This window comes from Vicugna pacos, chromosome 7 (assembly GCF_048564905.1).
Source record: "Vicugna pacos chromosome 7, VicPac4, whole genome shotgun sequence".
Classification (NCBI taxonomy): domain Eukaryota; kingdom Metazoa; phylum Chordata; class Mammalia; order Artiodactyla; family Camelidae; genus Vicugna; species Vicugna pacos.
Genome location: NC_132993.1, coordinates 263,918 through 284,830, shown reverse-complemented (window position 1 = coordinate 284,830; position 20,913 = coordinate 263,918). Strand labels below are relative to the sequence as shown.

The following is a 20,913-nucleotide window of genomic DNA, read 5'->3' as shown; positions in this document are numbered from 1 at the left end:
GTCTGGACATCCCCTGATCAAATCCCAAACTCTCTCCAATTCTTCCTAGAAAGTCCTCTAGTTTATTCATCACAAATGGACAACTCTATACAAAAACCAATAATTAGATCATAACATCACCCTCAAAAATCTTTTTCTTTTGAAATAATTACAGATATTGCAAAAAAAAGCACAGCAAGGCCCTGTGTACACATTTCCCAGGTCCCTCCGATGGTCACACCTTACACAGCCACAGCAGCACCACCACCGGAGAGGGCTGTGGTGCCTCCCAGTGATCTACCAGTCCACCCCTGTCTGTCACCGACCTCCCAACCTCTACCATCCATCCATCACTCTGATAGTCAGGGCCACAGAGCCTGCGTGCCGTCAGGCTGCCCGTACGTGGGATGTCCAGGCCAGCGACGCCCACAGACACAGGAGTGGGCTGCCGACTGCCCAGGGCTGGCATCAGAAGTGGGGGGAGAGTGAGTGTTGGTGGGCATGGAGCTTCTTGGAGGGAGGACAAAGATATTCCAAAAATAGATTTTGGTGATGGCTACAAAATCCTGTGAATATTCCCAAAAAACACTGATTTGCATACAGTTGACCCTTGATTAACTCGGGGCTTAGGGGAGCTGATCCTCTGCACAGTCGAAACTCTGGGTATAATTTACAGTCAGCTCCCTGCATCCTGGGTTCCAACCAAATGCAGGCTGCTTACCTGAATACCATGCTTACATGAATAGGCATTTCCCTAAAAATAACAGAACCAAGTACGTAATCCAGAGGCCTAGAGGTAAACGTGCAGCCTGATTCTGAGCTCTTTGTCAGTGGATCAGTCAACAATCAAAGACACGTCAGTGGTGCACTTGGCCTTAGAGCATACCTGGTCCACTCACTGATGGAGCAGTGGTCATGTCACTGTAGGCCTCAGGTAATTTCTGAAGTTAGTAACAACTTGGACATATGACAGAACTGAAATACTTGGTGACACCACACAGACACATGAATAAACTGCTTTATCATATTATATACTGTGTTTAATGACACTTCCAGCCTACTGCCTCAGCTTCCTCTACCCTATAAATTATTCACCTCCCACTTTAAAGCACTTTCTCCCCTCCCCGTGCCTTATCCACGCTGTACTGCCTTCCCCCACCCCCTCATTCAAGGTCCAACTCCTGGTTCATTTTTAAAAGCTTGAAGGGACCTGACTTCCTCAGTCCCAGACTCTGGCTGGGGCCACGGCGCACAGTGGCCACACTGAAACTGGCCTCGGCTCCAGACCCACGCTGGGCCCCCGGACCCCCAGCCCTCCTCGCACAGGAAGGGGGCTCCTATGCAAAGTTTTACCATCCATTTTTCAAAACTTTTTCCTCCTCCTTTTCAAGCTGTCTTCCTCCTGGAGCTGTAAGGTACAGAGTGAGTGAGACAACAGTACCCCCCCCCAAGAAAGGTGAGTTCACTAAATGGTCATGTTGAATAGGTATTTCCAGGGTTTACCTGACCTGTCAGGTGCCGTATCACAGGTGAGACAAGTGAAGCCCAACTTGGAATTCTTCTGCAGCTGTTTACTTCGTGCTCCACTGCTTAAAATTTAGTAAACACCTCATACGTTGTGCTTCACAGTAACAGTATTTTCCTTCAAACAACAACCACCAAAAAACCAAGTTCTTCAAAACCGTGAAACCCACCTAAACTCATTTACCCAGGGAAACATTTTGAAATAAATTATGCAAGTAAAACTGGACACCTGACCCCTTTCTCCTAAATCTGTCTCGCCCTCCCCTTCCAAGTGCGCCCTCAGCAACTGAGCCCATCTGTTCTCACTCTCACAGGGCAGTGTGCTAGTTCCCAAGTACTTCCCCTAAAAACAACACGGGCTTCCAGCTCCGATGGTCAGAGCGCCTCGCAGGCAACCAGACAAAAGGCTACGGCACAGGGCTGGGGGGTCGACCTGCTGCGGCTGTTTCCCCCCACCCCGGGCATGGTGCCAGAGGCTGAGAAACCCAGAGAAATGTGGCTGAGAAGCCAGCTGAGCATACGGAAATCTCCCAGACCAGGGAGACAGGACTGGAGTTGGGGTCAGCTGAGCAGCAGGACTTGAGGGCCAGGACCCCTAGGGGCAGGGGAGGTAAAGTAAGTTACCCTGCAGGCATCTTCCAAATTTTTAAGCTACTAAAGGCAAAAAGCTAGCCTCTGAAAAGCAAAACAGCTTTCGGCAGGTGCCCTGCCCTGAGAAAGCATAGCCTGGACTCTGAAACAGACCGAGGGAGGCTCAGCCAACACCACAGGTCTTCAGCTACCACCTCCAGAGGACAGAAGCCCAAGAGTGGGTGAGACCAGGCCAGAGGGAGCTCTTCCCTGCAACCCACCCTCAGGCCAACTCAGAGCCCTGCTGCGCTAAGGTGATCTGTCCCATCCACCCTCAGAGGTCATGGCGAACCTCTCTGCAGGAGGGTACAGACACAGCTCAGAGCGGTGGCAGAGTGGGCACCGGTTCACGGCCAACTCTTGGGGACTGCCGACTTCCAGGGCGGAAATATTCCTGCCGTGGCCAACGTCAAACTACCAAAAGAACCTCCCTAAGTGTGGAGCTGGAAGGAAATGCAATCATGAGGTGGTGGCATCAGTCACAGGGAATGCAAATCAAACCCACAGTGAGATACCACTGCACACCCACTACGATGGCTCGGAATCAAAAAATAGAAAAGAGAACGTGCTGGCAAGCACGTGCAGGAACTTCCACTGGTGAGAATGTGGAATAGTCCCACTACTGTGGAAAAGAGTTTGGCAGCTCCTCAGAAAGGTAAACCCACCAATCCCACTTCTCAGTATACAGACTCCCCAAAACTGAAACTAGGTGTTCGAACAAAACATCTGCAAGTCAAGTAAAACAAGAAGAAAACCTACGGAATGGGAGAAAAATTTCGCAAGTGAAACCAACAAAGGCTTGATCTCCAGAATATATAAGCAGCTCATACGACTCAATAAGAAGAAAACAAACAACCCAATCCAAAAATGGGCAGAAGACCTAAACAAGCCATTCTCCAAGGAAGACACACAAATGATCAAAAAGCACATGAAAAAAGGCTCAATATCACTAATTATCAGAGAAATGCAAATCAAAACTACAATGAGGTATCACCTCACACCAGTCAGAATGGCCGTCATTCAAAAGTCCACAAATGACAAATGCTGGAGAGGCTGTGGAGAAAGGGGAACCCTCCTACACTGCTGGTGGGAATGCAGTTTGGTGCAGCCACTATGGAAAACAGTGTGGAGATTCCTCAAAAGACTAGGAATAGACTTACCATGTGACCCAGGAATCCCACTCCTGGGCTTGTATCCAGAAGGAAATCTACTTCAGGATGACACCTGCACTCCAGTGTTCATAGCAGCACTACTTACAATAGCCAAAACATGGAAACAGCGTAAATGTCCATCAACAGGTGAGTGGATAAAGAAGAGGTGGTATATTTATACAATGGAATACTACTCAGCCATAAAAACCGACAACATAACACCATTTGCAGCAACATGGATGCTCCTAGAGAATGTCATTCTAAGTGAAGTAAGCCAGAAAGAGAAAGAAAAATACCATATGAGATCGCTCATATGTGGAATCTAAAGACTCATGGACAGAGAATACATACTTGTGGTTACCAGGGGGGTAGAGGGTGGGAAGGGATAGACTGGGATTTCAAAATTGTAGAATAGATAAACAAGATTACACTGTATATAGCACAGGGAAATATACACAAAATGTTATGATAACTCACAGAAAAAAAAATGTGACAATGAGTGTGTATATGTCCATGAATGACTGAAAAATTGTGCTGAACACTGGAATTTGACACAACATTGTAAGATGATTATAAATCAATAAAAAATTTTAAAAAAAATCTGCAAGTGTTCACAACTCTACTCACAAGAGCCAAAAGACAGAAACAACCCAAAAGTTCTTCAAAGGGTGCATGGGTGGACAAACTGGGTCTACCTATATGATGGAACACTATTCAGCCATAAAGAGAAATGAAGTGTGCTACAGGGTAAAATCTTGAAAATGTTATGCTAAGTGAAATAAGCCAAATACAAAAGGTCGAATATTGTATGATTCCATCTATATGAAATATCCAGAATAGGTAAAATCATAGAGACAGAAAACAAAGTCATGGTTGAATGGGCAGGGGGAGGGTGAAGTGGGGAGTGACTGCTAATGGGGACAGGGTTTCTCTTGGGGTGATGAAAGTTTCGGGGACCAGACAGAGGTGATGGTGGCACAACACTGTGAATGTACTAAATGACACTGAATTGTACATTTAAAAATATAAAGTAATATAAAATAAAAAATTTTACATTTTTTGAATTTTATTGCAATAAACATAAAAGAAAGAAATGAACCATCAAGCCAGGAAAAAATAAGGAAAAAACTCTTAAATGCCTATTGCTAACTGACAGAAGCCAATCTGAACAGGCTGCACACCGTGGAAAAGGCAAAACTGTAGGTAGTAAAACAGCTCAGTGGCCACCCAGAGGTTTGGGCTTGGGAAGGAGGGAAGACAGGAGTGAAACTAGCCTACAAACAAGGAGAGACTCCCAGTGTAAACGGTGGGCTGCAGTTAGCACTGTGTCAACACTGTTTCAATAACTGTAACAAACGTACCACGCTAATGCTGCATGATAACAACACAAGAAACTGTATGCGGATGGGGTATGGAAACTCTGATTGCTCAGTTTTTCTGTAAGTGACACAAATTGAGAAAATTTGTTGCTGTCCAACTTGCATTAAAAGAAGTATTAAAGTGAGTTTTCCAGGCAGGAGGAAAATGACCCCAGACAGAAACTGGGAAATGGAGGAAGAAAACAAAGACCAAGAAAGAGCATTTCTATTCCTTGTCCCAATTACAGAGATCAGAACCTCTGAAAACAGACACTACTGCCTAACACGACACTCAAGAATGCTGATGCTGTACACCCGAAGGTGGACTTGCTGTCAGGGTGGCCACCAGCCCAGGTCAGGCTGCTCTGTCGGCAGCAATGCTGCCCCCACCCTTACAGGGGCTGGGGCTGCCCACCCTCTGGGTACCAAGCAGCAGTGGAGAGGGCATGGGGGGAGGAACATGACCCCAGCCCGGCATCACCTCTGGTCCTTGCGTGGCTGTGGGTACTTGCTGAAACCCCCGGCCTTAGTCTCCTCCTCCAGAAAGTAGAAATGATCAAAGTGACCATATGAGACGATGTCTACTCCCCAGTTTCTTCTTCACCACCATCTAGACAGGAGGGGAGCAGAGGGGCAGATGTCCCAGTCCAGACTCTACCCAGGACCACGGCAAGCCACGACTGTCTCAAGTCAGCATGGTCTGCCTCCTGTCTGCACAACAAGGGTGACAGGTCTGTTGTGGGGCTTCAGTGACTCCGCTCTGCAGAGCTGTGCAGGCAGACGGTGCAGAGTAAGCAAGCACCAAATGAATTAACCACTTTCCTCCAGAGCCAGAGGGTCTGCCCAGGCCCTCTGGCCTGGTATCTGCACACTGCTCTGCTTTCCCACCACCCTTCGCCCGAGCTGATGGAGCCCCGCATGTCTCCGGGCACTAACCACCATCGCTGACTGCTGTGTGCGTGACTGCCCCTTAAACTCAGCGTTTATAAGACAAATAATCCTCCACCCTTGTCCCTGGGCCTCCAAACTATGTTTCCCATTGAATCATTCCTGGCAAATATCATCATCATGCCCCAAGCAGGTCGCCTGTAGTCACCTTCCACGCTCCCTTCGCTCCCAGTGTGGCCCCATCAGACTCAGGCTCTCCTTCCTCGCACTGGGACCCAGCCACCAGTCTCTGTCCCCTCAGTCCATCTGCATGTCATCGCCAGATTTATCTTCCTACACATCCCTTCTTAAAATTGGGGCACACCATTCTTTTAAATATTTTGATGTCTTCCTGGTGCCCTTCAGATCAAGCCCAGCTCCCCCGCTCACACAACGCGAGGCTCTGCTCTGTGTGCCTCTCACCTCCCAACACGGACACTTTGGCCCACGTGGGCCACCTTTCCTCCAACCCTCTCCCCACCACTTGTCTCTCCAAGACCACACGCAGTTCTCAAGCACTAGGGCTATGGCAGGAAAAGGGAAGAGTCAGTGTCGAATCCAAGAGGTGGCCAATGACAACACACGCCATCACTTCTGTGCCACAAGACAGAAAGAGCACGCTACCGAAATTACACGCGGCTGACAGGGGAATCTGAGTCCGGGCGTTAAGAGTAGGGGACCGTATCTTTCAGAACTGATGAAACAAAGCTGACCTGCAATGGCTGTTGTTGAGCCACCCTAACTTCTGCGAATTCCAAGACACAGGGCAGTGCTGTCTGGAAAACAGGTCCACCGAAGTCATCCACGTCCTAATCCCTGCATGGCAAAACCAGGACTTTGCAGATGTGGTAAATTAAGGATCCTGAGTTGGGGAGATTATCCTGCATTATCTGGGTGGGTCCTAATGCAATCACACTCATCCCTTTAAGAGGGATACATACAGGTGACACGGTGGCAGTGGCTGCCAGCTGTGAGGGTGGAGAGCAGCCCAGGGCCCAGGAAAGCAGCTCCAGAGGCTGGGAAAGGCCTCCAAAGGGAGCAGGGCCCCAGTGAAGCCTTGGTTTCATCCACGGGAACCAATTTCAGGCTTTCGCCTCTGGAACTGTAAAAGATAGGTTTGTGTTGTTTTAAGCCACCAAGTTTGTGGCACTTTGTCCCAGTGTCCCTAGTGCAGGCAGTAAAGAGGGCCCACTGCCTCCCCTCTCCTGCCCCGCTCACCATGGAGACCACCCCCTAGGTAACTCCTTGGAAGGCTGCTCTCCGGGTCACGTGGTGCTCATGCCTTCACCTCCCCCACGGTGAAACCATGATCGGACTCAAGCTATTAAGCAGAAGCAACACTTTCCAACAGCTACTGGACAGACGTCAAGATCTTCACTACGTGAAAAAATGGACACTATCGCTATTTTTGTTTCAGATTATATTTGGGTTTTTGGTTTTAAAAACCCAATTCTCAGACATTAGAAAGTCTTAACAGATTGTATGCATTCACTTGCTAGGCATTTACATGTTTACAGCACAAAGGTAATGAATTAATGATCTCAACTACGTGAAGTAGCAGCCACGCAGGCCTTACGCAACGAGTTACAAACTGGGTGCAGACAGTCCTAATAAAGCAGGCAGTTGGAAGTTCACTGCTCCAACAGCTCCCCAGGTTTACTGAGCAAACTCAGTGCAAACACTCTGTTAGATGCTGTGGCAGATATAAAAAGTCCCCGTCTTCAAACTCCAGACTCTACATACGATTACAGGACAAAGCAGGTCTAACAAAGATGTAAGTTCTCTAAGAAGACAGAAGGTAAGAATATCACTCAGATTAGTAATTTTAGCAATTTGATGCTGGTATCTCAGAATGTGAGTGGCATAATGGAAATCCAGTATGTAATATGTCCTGCAGTGTGACATTCAGGGCATGAAGCAAGTTGCACAAGGTTCTCTTTGCATGTTACCGGGCTCACCTTCTGCAGATCCACCTTACTGTGGGAAACCTAAATCATCGCAACCCACAGATGCCAACAGAGGGAAACAACTCCACATCTAAAACAGATCAAATCAAATTATCACAACAGACCCAGAAATAGGGTGTGCATTTTCAAATCCCCACTTTAGTCACTAACCAACACTTACTCACAAGAGGAAGGAAATGAGTATTTGAATAAAAAAAAATTGTATGACATGATACTGCCATAACGTAACTGTGGTTATCGACTGCATCAGGGCAGCTGCTGCAAATAGAACTGAGAACCTGTGTTGTCCGGACAGGTTGTTTAAGGGAGACACAAGGATGAGGGTAATAACGTGGGCTCCTATTTCAGATGTGCACAGAGAGAAAAAGAGAAATTACAAGTGTGAGGAACAACAAAGCAAGATCACAGATAAATTCTTAGCAACAACACAAAATAAACAAACCACAGTGAAACAGAAACAAAGAGAAGCTCAGATTTCATCTGTCTGCCCGCTGAAGTGGGGAGGAGGTGGCAAGGTGAGGAAGAGAAGGACTCAGGCAGCAGGAAGCCGGTGGTAACACAGAGCAACTGAAAGGAAGCATCAGACACTCAGATCACTAGCCCCAGGGTCCCACTTGCCACCGCTGCTGTCCCAGGCCTGCATTCCCCGGCCTTTCCTCGGTCCAGCCTCAGAACCACAACATGGGGTCAAGTTCATTTCATGCCCATCTAGTGATGAGGAAACTAAGTTCTAAAGGTGTGACTGAGGGATCCAAGTGCCCAGACTCAGGAGAGGCGGGTCTCAGGTAGGAACCCACGTCTTCCAGACCTAGAGCATGTGCCTGAGCAGCAGAGCTGCCACACGTGAGATCGGGACGCAAGGGCGGCCCACTCAGCCGCTAGGAGCACACACCACTCAGTAACCACGGGTGGCCAGGGTACACTACGACACCAGTTGCATGGCTGGTTATTTTCAGACAAGACCAAGGACAATCCAGGGAGCCTTCTCAGCAATCTCCAAACAGCCACCACGACACTGGGCGACATGAAGCCATTACTCCAGTTTACAGTCTTCCTCCTGTTAACCGACTTTCACATCCCAGCACAGCACAGAGGGAAGAAAGCTGTCTGAACAGTGACTCTGCGTGGGGGGAATGCTCTTCTTCTAAAGGTTATTTACATAAGAGGGGCTCCGGATAAATCTACTGTGCTTATTTTAACATCACAGCGTTCAAAACACTGTTTTCTAAAGCTAGACTTCTACTTATAAAATTATCACCCAACTCTTTTGAGCTCAAAAATAGTTTATATATCCTGGATAGATCTGATAAATAGCTCAAGCAAATACTCTTTCAAAACTTGAAAAGAGCAGAAAATCAAATGTCTAAAATTCTATTTTCCCTTTCCCCAACACACAGTATCTAACAATCTAATTTTTGGAACTTGTCCACCAGATATAATTTACATAAAGCACAGCACCCCCATAAAATGGATGCTATTGCAATCATCTGTCATATTTCTGAAGAATAGTGACATAATAGTGACATGTCCACAACACTGTGCTTAATGAAGGAGAATACAACACGTGCATGAACCCATATCTTCCAAACATACTAAAGACTCAGAAAACCACCAAAATGTTAATAACGGCTATTACTAGTTAGTAGGGCTGCAGGTAACTTTTTCCCTCTTTATTCTTTTCCAAAGCTTGAAATGTTCTACAATGAGCACGCAGTCTTTTCACACCAAAAAAACTGTTTTTAAAATCTGTCTAGCCAAAACATAAGAAATAAAGGAAAACATGACCAAATTCCATTAATAGAAAAATAAGGATACATTCACTAAGTGAATGAAAAAAAAAACTTCAAGTTCAACTTCAATGACATTTTTACAAACAAAAAGAAAACTCAAATGAATGACTGAAAAATTGTGCTGAACACTGGAATTTGACACAACATTGTAAAATGATTATAAATCAATAAAAAAAGTTAAAAAAAAAAAAGAAAACTCAATAAAAAATGTCGTATCAGTATTTCCACGTCTGCCACTTCTGCGGTTATCACCAATTCTCCAGTGTTGTCACCAGCTACAAAAATGGAGCTTTTTAAAAAAGGAAATCACTACTGCCGACACAGGGTGCACTTAAGATGTGTTCCCACTTTGTGTCGATACTTTCATCCAGACATCCTGCTGGGATCCATTAAAAAGACACCAGATACTGAACTACTGGCCTCAGAGGCATCCACTGTGAGTAATCACAGAACTACCTTTCACAAAATACAAAGACAGGATAGCATAAACTTGAATTTACATGCACAGCTACATCTACAAACCCTGGAAAAAAGTTTTAATCCTCATCCACACAATCTTTGTTTTACAATAGACTGATTTAAAGAGTTGAGCTATTATTTTAAGTGTACAATATGCTCTAAATGTCAATAATTAAAAAAAAAAAAAGAACCCACCACTTCCCCAGCTGAAAGACCTAATAAAGGTCTCCCTTTCTTTTTCCATATGTAGTTAAGTCTTGAAAACTCTTAGATGCTAAACCATACCTTTCTGAACTAATTTTTTTAGCATGGTTTATCAGTACAAACAGACAAATTCACAGTAACAACTCCATTCAACATTGATACAGTTCTTCACCAACTACTATTATGGTGGTTTGCAATTTATGCATAATGTTTTCAAAATACTTTTTTTTAATTTAACAAAAATGAATATGTATTACTTTAATTTAAAACAACAAAAACTGCCAGTGCATACTATGACTAAAACCAGGATAACACCTAGATTTGTGTTATTACCAGCTAGGAGACTTCTGAGTTGAAGGCCTTGTTTTATTAATTACCTAGAACAAAACAAATACCTAATAACTGTTGGCTGAGTGAAAAGATGAATCAGTAAAGGCTCATTTTTAGTCCCTGCGTATAAGCTGGACTTGTCCTTAAAATGTGATCTACTCTAGGAAAAATTCACCAAAATAAATGGTTTCCTTTAACAAATTTACAAGAATGTTTTGAATAGTTAAGGAAAAACAAAGAAAGAAAGAAAAACCAGTGAGGGAGAAAAACCATGAGAAAACTTGTGAATAAAACATATTAAATGGAAAAATGATTCCCTGCAAAAGAAACTACTGACCTTGTTTATGCAAGAACCATGCCCCACCCAGCCCCAGAAGAACACAGGTGACTCAGTGCTTCGGGCACAGTAAGGTCACGAAGAGAAAAGAGGACAGTTTATCTGGGGGATAAGCAGCAGTAACCTGGGCTCTAAATGCTTCGGCAGCTGAAGCAAGAGAACTCCTGCCCTGCACGGGGGTCTCCACTGTCTGATTTCACAAGCTTGGTGCTGAATCCATCGCAATGCCCCCTCCTCCTGCATCCAAACCCTGCGAGCACAGCCCAGGCCCCATCTGAACATGTCTCCTCCTCACCTCTGGGCCCAGAACCAGTCTGAGTCTTGGTCCAACCTTCCATCGCCCTCCTCACCTCACGCCTCATGATGGCAGAGCTCAGGCACCCCCAGGGTTCCACCCTAGGATATGCCAGATTCCCCAACTCTGCACTTTCATGTCTCTGTTCCTACTTACTCTTCAACGTCCCTAGTGTGTCTATGCGTGCCCCTACCACCAACTTCGCCCATCCTCTGCTCTGACCCACCCACCAGGTCTCTTCAGTTGTAGCCCTACCTTCTGTCTACCTGGAAAAGAGTACACACGTGAAGGCAAGGTGACATCTTATACGTCTGCATGCAGTGGTCCTCAGACCTTTAAATGGAGGAAGCATTGTCATGGAAACTAAAGAAGATATGACTTAACAAAACATAATGAAATGCAAAAGACTAAAAATAGTACATTCTAAAATCATGCTATGATAGAATGTATCTTACATAAAACAAGCCAATCTACAGGATAAATTTCTGAAACACACATTGTAATTACATATTGATACCCTGAATTAAAGATAAGAGTTTAAAACTTATAAAAAAACATACACATTTAGGATATTTGTATCTTTGATGCACAGTCACATTTCTATTTGTTCGTTTAGCCAACAGAGAGTATCAATGTTTAAAGCAACATTAGGCTTAAGGTAAAAATATTTACTTAGTTACTTTTTTCATTCATAAGCTTCCCTTTTCATTAAATAGTCTTTAAAAGTAAATGCTTCCAAATTTATATTGAAACAATAATTTTTAAAGATTATAACAGCTTTAGCTGGAATTCCATATGGAGGTTTGAACAGCTGTCTTTGTACTATAACTCATCACTGTTTCACTTCTTATTTTTGAAAGAAATTCAGTGTCTATAATATTTTTTAACAGCATTACTGAGATATAATTCACATGCCATACAGTTCAGCCATTTAAAGTGTACAATTCAATGGTTTTTAATCTATTCACAATATCTGTGATATTATTCAAGAGGAAATGCTGTAATCAACGCAGAAACCATGAAAACCCAGAGATCAGAGGTTCAGCAGAGGCCTGAGGAGAACACTGAATCACTAGTCAGTTGTTCACAACTGGTTCTTCACAGAATCGAGATCTATATTTTATAAGTATAGTTAATATAACTTAATATAACATATATGAACTTACTATAAATACATTACACATATTTTAAATTCATGTATCTATTTAAATTACTTATAGTTCTATCCTAGTTCGATATTCTATCTTGAAATGTAAAGTGAGGCTACTATTCATCTGAAACAGAAGTATTACTAAAACTAGAACATACAACCTGATGGATGCATGTCCTAAATTCAAATCCATTTTTTAGTTTAAACTAAAAAAACAGGTATTTAGTGTTTTATGTCCACCAGCCATGGGGCATTCAGCTCTAACTTTCTGACGTATTTGGACGACACCCTTTTCCCCTCTGAACTACAGCAGGAGTGGGTATAAATGAGACCAGAGGGCATTTCCGTCCCTTTCACAGGTAGGAGGAGGGTTCTAACATTTTCCCACAGCACATATCGCCCTTGGATCTAGGTGCTAAAGTTGCAACCACAGTTTAAAATAGCTAAACTGTGACTCCTGATTTAGCCACACAAACTGTTTTCTGTTACAAGTCTTCACAAAAATTTTCAAAAGTATAACTCAGTGATTAACACTGAGAATAAAAGTATTTGCCCTTCCTTTACATGAGACCAAAATGTATTCTTTTCTTTTGTTCATTTGGTTTTTGGCCTATACTTATTAAATTTTGGCTAGAGTTAAATTCTCCCAGACTTCCCAGAAGAACCATGAGAAGAAGAAAACTCTTCCCCAAATAAAGATCGAACATAATAGAAAAAAAAAAAGACAACATGGAAGTTGACTATGCTTTAAATACCAATCATCAATTCTCAGAGAAACAAAAAATTGACCGTCACTTACGACAGGTTTGGGTCTCCACTCACCAGAAGCCGTAGAATCAGCATTTACTGTCAGAAGTAAGAGCAAGAAAGGGGCAGACACCACACCAAGTTATAATTTTTCATATAAAAAAAAATAGCAGTGGGAAAGTCATCCTTACTCATCTCTACAAAAATTCCTCAATACTCTTCACCTATAATCTAATCTTACAGGGCCCGTTAACAAGGGGAGACCACTGGTACAACAAAAAGGTCAGTCCTCAATTCATCAACTCAAACCTGCCATGCCTTTTCCCTATTGATGGGAAAAAAAGAAGGGAGAATGAGTAATAATGTGGTTTACATTAAAGCTGTAGGACCAAAGTCTTACAGAATTATCACACATTAAGTGATAGCCGCTTTTCATAACCTAATAGCCTTAATTTGAAGCAGTACATATATATTTTTTTCTCAAAGTAGTAAGATCCATTAATCATCTCATTTTACAAAGACAGTATAAATTTTTTACTAAATAAAAAGAAGAAAAGCTGTCAGTAGACATACTCACAAATGGGGTTAGGAAGTGAGTACCACATTGGGCCATGTTTTCCTGTTCCCCTCAGCTAGGAATCATAGCTGTCCATGACACACCATGAAATCTGCACAAATACATCTCATTCAAAGCAAAAAAGCAGCCCAAAGTTCAGAACCCCCAAACCTAAGCACATACAGTAAAAATCAAAGTACTACTAGCATAGAAACCTCCATGGTTCTTGTGCACAGCTTCTTCTATTGTTGATTTGCCCTAGCTACTTCTAGACAGTGTACCTCACTGCTTTTATTATGAAAATAACACATGGGGGCCACAATAAAAACAGACATTAAAAGAACTCGCTCAGCCCCCAGACTCCTAGTGCTATTCTGGGATATGATCACTGTCAAGTTTTGTGTGAATCCTTACAGAAGTTTTCTAAACAATACAGGCACGTTTGAGTAAACATATGTGTGATATGAGCACAAATACACATTTGAAATAAATAAGTGAAAAATTCTGGAGAAAATATAAATTCCTTACTGTGAGATGAACACCGTGTTCATCAGTTTAAGTCACACAGAGGAAAACCCAAGAAAAGACTCTCTGGCCAATCATCCTTCTGTTTAAAAAAAAAAAAAAAAAGAGGAAGAATCTGTCTTGTCCTTCAATATGGCAGCAACTGCACCTGTTAATTTATTATGTTAAAACAGTGTGCATTTCATGACTTTTACAAGCAAATTTGATGTTAGTACCACTGCTCCATAATCAGGTATCTATGCATGTCAGCACCACCAAGTTCTATGGATTTCAACCCTGATAACACCAGCTGTTCTGTTAATGTACCTACTCTGTTCTTAGCTACTTTCTGGAATCATTTAATCTGGTGGAAAGGAAGACCACAAGACCCCCTTGAGAGCTCTCCTGCTTCCCTAAGTGCACCTCTGTCTTGTCTCTTCCCACCCTGGTTACTTTGAGGTCCTGTTTTCTACACCTTCCTCCTCTTTCCTGCTTCTGGCTGAAAGCTACACCACACTACTTAATATGATTCTTCCAAATACAACAGCAGGTATTGACAGAACTTTAAATTTCCAAAGTCCCCAACTATTAGATTCTCACTGCACCTGCAACTTGTCATCACAAGGTGGTATCTAGTAGGTCCTCCTGGAACTGAGGGGCACCCCTGCCTTCCAACCTCTGCCTGGTGTCACGCACTCCACGCCTTGCTTCAAAAGTGTCTTATGACTGGAAACAGGGATCATATCCAAGCCCTTGTCTCCTCTAAGAGAAAAGGACCCTTCTCAAAGTCACCGACTGGTCACTTTTCCATGAAGCTTACATCAAGCCTAATATGAGCATCCTTTATCTTAGATAAGCACTACTTCCTGCGGTCTGAAACTGTGACACCAACTTTTGGTTAAAAAGAATGAGGGAGCCAAATGCATTCGTTTTCCATGCTGCATAAATAAATTATGCAGAGAACTGCTTGAGGTAAAAACAGTACGATGACTCTTCCTAATAGGGTAACTCTTCCAAAACTTCCTCCCCCAGCCCCCTTAAATTCGCAACGCGTTCGAGGTGACCCTGCATAAACGTTACTCAGCTTATGTTACTTCCAAAGAAGTGAAACAAACCTTCAGCTATCGTAACATCAGCAGATCTTTCAGGGGACCCCCCACTGCTCTTCAACAGTGTCAGAAACAACCGAGAAACGGCTGAGGCTTCTCAGGAAGGGAGGAAAAACGCCCTTTCCCCCCACCGCTGGCTGCCTTCTCCGCAGGGGAGGGAACACGTCCAGGCCGGCTGGGGAAGCCGGCGGCCCCGAGCCCACATTCCAGAGGCAGGAGTCACGGCCTCTGCACGGGGAGGCCTGGCGACGTGGCCAAGGCAGGACAGCGCGGAGCGCGCCTCACCTGTGCGGGCCTCACCTGCGCCGCCCTGCTCGGACCCGCGCGGCGGAGGGAAGGTGCCTTTTCCAAGAGGGACGGCGGGCAGAGGGAGACACTGGCGGGTGGGCCGCGCGACGGCGGCGAGGACCCCTGACTTACACGGCACTCAGGACCCCGACGCCGACCCCGGCGGGGCTGCCGGCGGAGCTCAGGACGCCCCGACGTGGGCGGGTGGGCTGGGGCAGGCGGGCACCCCCCGACCTGGGCGGGGTCAGGGTCGGGGCCGGCAGGGGATCCCTGACCCGGGAGGGGCAGTGGCGAGCGGGTAGGCGGGGTCGAGAGGTGGCGGACCGGGAACCCCCGACCCCGGCGGAGCCGTGTCGGGCGGGGTCAGGGGCGGGGCGGGGTGCGCGGCGACCACTCACCCAGGCGGGCAGGTCGCAGGCGCGCACCCCCAGGCGCACGGCGCGCTCCTCGTCCTCCAGCAGCGCCAGCGCGCGGCACAGGCGGGTGGCCTTGAGGCCGCGGCTCCGGCGGCACCACACGAGCAGCCCGAGCGCCAGCAGCACCCAGCTGAAGCTCAGGCCCAGGTAGCCGAGCGCGTACACCGGCAGCAGCAACGCGAAGCTGCGCGCCAGCTGTGCCAGCAGCCCGGCCACGTCCACGCTCAGCGCCGCACCGGGGGGCTCGTCCCCGGCAGCGCCGGCCGCCGGGCCCGGAGCCCGGGCGCCGCTCATCGCCCCGCCGCGCAGCGATCCCGCCGGTCCCGGCCGACGCGCCTCAGCCAGCGCGCCAGCGCCCCTCTGAGGGGACCGTACTGCCGCCCCGCCCGCGGCGCCGCGTGACGTCAGCACGCAGGGCGGGGCGGCGGCGCCGCGGGGCCCGGGCCGCTGCCGGGCGTGGCCCTTTGCGTGGGCACCGCCCAACGCGGGGTGCGCAGGGGCCAGCGTGTGACGTCATCCCACCGCCGCGGCGGGAGTGGGCGGTGCCGCTGTGTGGTGTCATCTAGGGTGGGCGGGGCCGGCGTGGGTGGCACCTCACAGGGAACGCGCCCCTGAGGTGGGATGGGCGTGGCCGCCGTGCAGTCGTCGCGCTGGCTGGCGGAGTGCCCCTAAGCCACGGTGGGCGGGGCCGCTGTGTGCCATCGCGCGGGGTGGGCGTTGCCGCCGTGACGTGTTCGTGTGGGCGGGCCCCAGGGGAGGGGGGGAGGGGGAGGGGGTGGGTTACCCGGTTCTGGTGTCCGCCCAGGGGCGTGGGGACGGTGCTGGCTCCTGGGCCCCGGTTCCTGCGGGGTTAGCGTGAAAGGAGGGGCGCACTGTCCTGCGATTGTGTTGTATTTGCCAAATTTTAGAAAGTTACTGTTTCGGGTACTTCTTTTTTTTTTTAGATCAATCCCAGTTTTTTTTAATATATATATTTTTAACATTTTTATTGATTTATAATCATTTTACAATGTTGTGTCAAATTCCAGTGTTCAGCATAATATATTTTTATAGAAGTACTGTCAGTTTACAATGTTGCACAATACTTCAGTCACATAGGCACATACATACACTCGTCCACATGTTCTTTTTCACTGTAGGTTACAAGATACTGACTATGGTTCCCTGTGCTATACAATATGAACTTGTTTACCTATTTTATATTTATTAGTCAGTATCTGCAAATTTCGAGCTCTCAATTTATCCCTTCCCACCCCCTTCCCTCCCTGGTAACCGTATGTTTGTTTGCTATGGCTGTGAGTTTGTTTCTGTTTTGTAAATAAGTTCGTCTTTTTTTTTTTTAAGATTCCACATATGTTTCAGGTACTTTTAAGATATTAAAAAACATAGATTCTGTGGGCCGTAAAGCCTGGTGTGCGTTTCCAGGCATGCGGACAGCCCGCAGCATCCAGAACCCCCAGCCGTCTTGGAGACATGAAAATACGACCGCTAGGCTCCTGGGTGGTCGCCCGTCTGGATGTGCCCTGGGTGCGGGGCTGCTGAACCTGCCCTACAGGTGCACACGGCAGCTTCTCCCGCAGGTGCTGGCACCTGCCCGCGGCTTCCCAGAAGCATAGACAGCTCTCCATCACTGGTTTCTGGCAAAGTAGCTAGTAATTGTATTTGTTCTATAGGCTACTTAAAGCCAAACAGTTGCAGAGGACAGTCTAGGTCAGTGTTTATAAGCGTATTTAGTGAGTTCCAAGGATATTTTAATTCAGTTTATAACAAGAGGGCTAGTTCCCCACCCCCCAAATACTCTTCAAGTCTTTGTGTTGCTGGCAGCCTTGAATGATCACCTTCAGGAGAACAGGGATTACTGGAGAGAAATGTAGCTTGCATATGTGTTTTTAAGTTCTTGATGGACGTGTTCATGTCACATGGCCCTTCTCTGCTATATTGTTTGGATTCTGGAAAATGACAAGACAACTATGCAGTAGTTGCAGGGGCAGAGCCTGGCATTTACAGGATAAAACTGTTATGTCCCACAGGCCACTTTGCTGTGCAGACAGAAGAGAAAAAGCCTGTTAAGTTGAAGAAGAACTACAGCTAAAGACTAACTGCAGTCACAGCCCTGTTAGACGCAGCCAGCAAAAGACTTACTGCTCGCATGAACCTTTGGGTGTGGGAAGCATTTGCATGCATTGGTAGCTTTGCCAAAGTCTCATTAGTAATTCAACTAGGCTCTAAGACCATGAGGACAAGAACCATATTTATTATGTCCGTTATCACATCTTCAGTACAGCACAGTGCCTGGCACAGCAGGTGCTGAATACGTAAACCATGCCTCCCCTCCCCCATTTGAGTCGGTACATACTGTGTGCACATGTGTGCGTGTGTGTGTGTGTGTGTGGCTATGCAGATAAATATGTATCAGATAAACTCTAGGGGCTAGAACACTCAACTTTGGGCAAGGGCACTAAACCTCAAGCAAGCGAAGGAAGTTGTTTTCCTTTTCTTGCTCTTCCCCAAATTACATTATGTAAGTTGTAAATACGTAAATTGGTGCCTCTCATCCCTTTTCAGGCAGCAACTTGATGCTCTAATGCCACCTTTCACTCAAGACCGAATCACAACGCAAAACAAGTAATTGCCTCGTTAACACAGGAAGGAGCATGCATGAGCCTTTCTGTCATGTGATCCTTCCTCTAAAGAGCTGTTGAATCACATCCTATGGATAAAGACTTGGGTGAACACATGTCCCAGGAGAAGTCCTGTGTGTCTGTGATGAAGCCTTTGACCTGGGGGCCTGGGGATGTCAGGTACACCCAAGAGACAGACAGGCCCGTGTTGTCCCCCAGTCAGCCTCAAGCCTCTGCCACCTTTGTGACCCCACTGAACTTCTGGCCACTTCCCACAAGGCAGAACCCATCTCCCCGCACCAAGTCAAATGCCAGGCCCAGCCCAGCTCTTGGGGTTTTGCCAGCATTTTACTCTGTACCCCAAATCTCCTGTGGCCTCTTTATGTTACCTCTTTCCTTACCTTCTGCATGGATGATTTTCCAATGAAAGGCCCTGCTTTCCCAGAAGAGAGATGAGCATCAGTGTGAGTGTTCTGGTCAGAAGAATGAAGTTTCAGCCTCTGCACTCGGCCTGTCCAGTTTCAGAGAAGAGTGCTGCCTTCCGTTTCAGTTCAGCCTGTTCTGCTTTGTCTTGGATTCCCCTCCCACCTGGGACTGGGGACCTGTCAGCTATTCCACCCACCCCTCCCCCTTCCCTCTTCCCTATCCACCCCCCAACCTCTGCCCAGGTGTCATTGCAGAGGGTGGGGGCACAGTCTGCTTCTCTGCTTTTATGCTGCTGTCAACTGAATAAAAAAAAAAAGCACAGTGTGAGAGCTGTGAGTTAAGTTTTATTTGTGGCAAATGAGGACTCTGCCCCGGGAGACAGGGTCTCAGGTGGCTCTGAGGCTGCTCCAAGATGCGGGGGAGGTGAGTGCACACGGTCCTGGGGAAGCTGGAGGGACGTGCGGTCAGCACACGTTTAGGCAGCACACGTGCTGCTGATCCCGAGAAGCAGGTGTCCCCGTTAATGATTTCAGTGCTTTTCCAGATATGAAGAGACACAAGAATTTGGGCTCATAAAATCTTCTGAAAATCTCTAACTATCTGTAGGCCTGTTCTGCCAGCTTTCCCAGAGCACAGCATTCTGATCTCTGCCCGGAGCTCCTCTTAGGGGGTGTTGAAGGTCAGCAGCTGCAGTGGCTCCTGACATAATTCTTGTAGAGGCAGATGATCAGCGAGAATTTTTAGGAGGCAAGCAGAGTCATTTTGCCCAAACTCGTGCAGACTCCTGGTCCTGGGTTTCTGAGATGCTTCTTAAGTGACACCACCACACGCTCTTCACCTGAGCCACCCAAGCAGGTCTCTGTTCTGTACGTCTGTAGGGATCAGAAAAGGCTTGGTCCTTTCTGGCTTGCTAAGCTTATTACGAAATTTTCTGAGTTGATTGTTATCCCTTAAATTATGCCTGCTTTAAAATCTCCTTGGAGACCTTCCCTCCCCGGCACGGAGGACCAGTAGTGGGCCTAGCACTAGTGACTAGTCAGCCTGGTTGTACTTGCAAATAGACACACACACAGCGAACATAATGAAATCAGGTTTCTTGCCATTGGTGGGCTCATAAGCATGGAAAGGGGGAAGCTAGAAAGAGCCGTGAAGTGTTGGATTGGAATTGGAGGGAGTATAAACGAGTGTGTTTTGATGTATGTGCACAGATGGACAGACAAGTAGTTCCTGATCTTACTTCTAAATACCATTCCCCAGTGACGGGAAGCAGGATCTCTGGAGAAATAGTTGACTTCTGGGCTAGAGCGGGGAAATTGCAGGATGAGCCTGAAGTCTTTTTTGTGCCAGAAAGTAAGAAAATGCTCCAAGAGTCACATGACATCAAAGAACACTGGAGACAATGAGAGGGGCACCCAATGATTAAGCCGGGGATCATTTGAGCAGCAAAATCAAGGGCAATATTAGTCGATTACAGCCCAGTGAGTAAAGCAGGATCCGTGAGTCCTTACGGATGTCAGTGAATGAGTGAGCCAAGAGTGCCTGGGAAATGTGATGGAAACAAAACCTCCATTTAGCGGTCATCACAGTGCCAGGTGAGTGATCAGTGGAGGCCAAGGATGGCAGGGGGAGGTTCTAACACCTGCTACAAGGGACATATCAATCACAAAGGGAAAAGCCGGCAGTCAGGACCCAGCTACCTGTTGCCAGTGGCGGGTGGGGGAACCAGGTTAGTTTTTGAGACCTGATTCTTTGTGCTGAGAGGAGCCCAGCAGCATTTCTGGGGCACTTCTGCCAGGAAGTTGGATCCATGTGTGGCTGGGAACTCATGCAGAGATGCGGTGTTAGGGGCCCCCTGGTTTTTTACTGAGAAACTGAAGTTTCTCCAGGTCCCAGGAGACTGAATGCAATGTAAAACTGCATGCAGTGTAAGTTCCTGAGTGTTTGGGGGACAGTCTGTGGATTAGACAGCAGAGTTGGTCGCTGTTTACTTCTTGACTGGGAGGGTTGTGGGGTGGAGGTTGTCCTTGTCTGGGGGAAATAGGTGCTGGACTGTTTCAGGGTGATAGGTAACCATATCTGAAGCTCTTTGTCAAGTGATTTAGAAGACGACTTATGTAAGTGTGTGCACATAGACGGTAAAGGACA

At 46.6% G+C, this 20,913-nt stretch overlaps 1 protein-coding gene and 1 long non-coding RNA gene across 3 annotated transcripts in view; one reads left to right on the top strand and one right to left on the bottom strand.

Annotated features, from left to right (window-relative positions):
* The window catches only part of ESYT2 (extended synaptotagmin 2), a 72,157-nt gene extending 56,040 nt beyond the window's left edge, over nucleotides 1-16,117 (bottom strand). Inside the window, exon 1 of one of the 2 annotated variants that reach the window (XM_072964056.1) lies at nucleotides 15,704-16,117. In XM_072964056.1, coding sequence (XP_072820157.1) covers nucleotides 15,704-16,015 — 312 coding nt within the window. In that variant the 5' untranslated portion in view covers nucleotides 16,016-16,117. The remainder of the gene's footprint in view (nucleotides 1-15,703) is intronic. The other variant, XM_072964057.1, reaches the window with a different exon arrangement.
* Nucleotides 15,213-19,092, top strand: LOC140697259 (uncharacterized). Its single transcript, XR_012074103.1, has 3 exons — nucleotides 15,213-15,355; nucleotides 18,287-18,522; nucleotides 18,773-19,092. It is a non-coding gene; the product is annotated as an uncharacterized lncRNA (long non-coding RNA).
* Nucleotides 19,093-20,913: the final 1,821 nt, after the last annotated feature.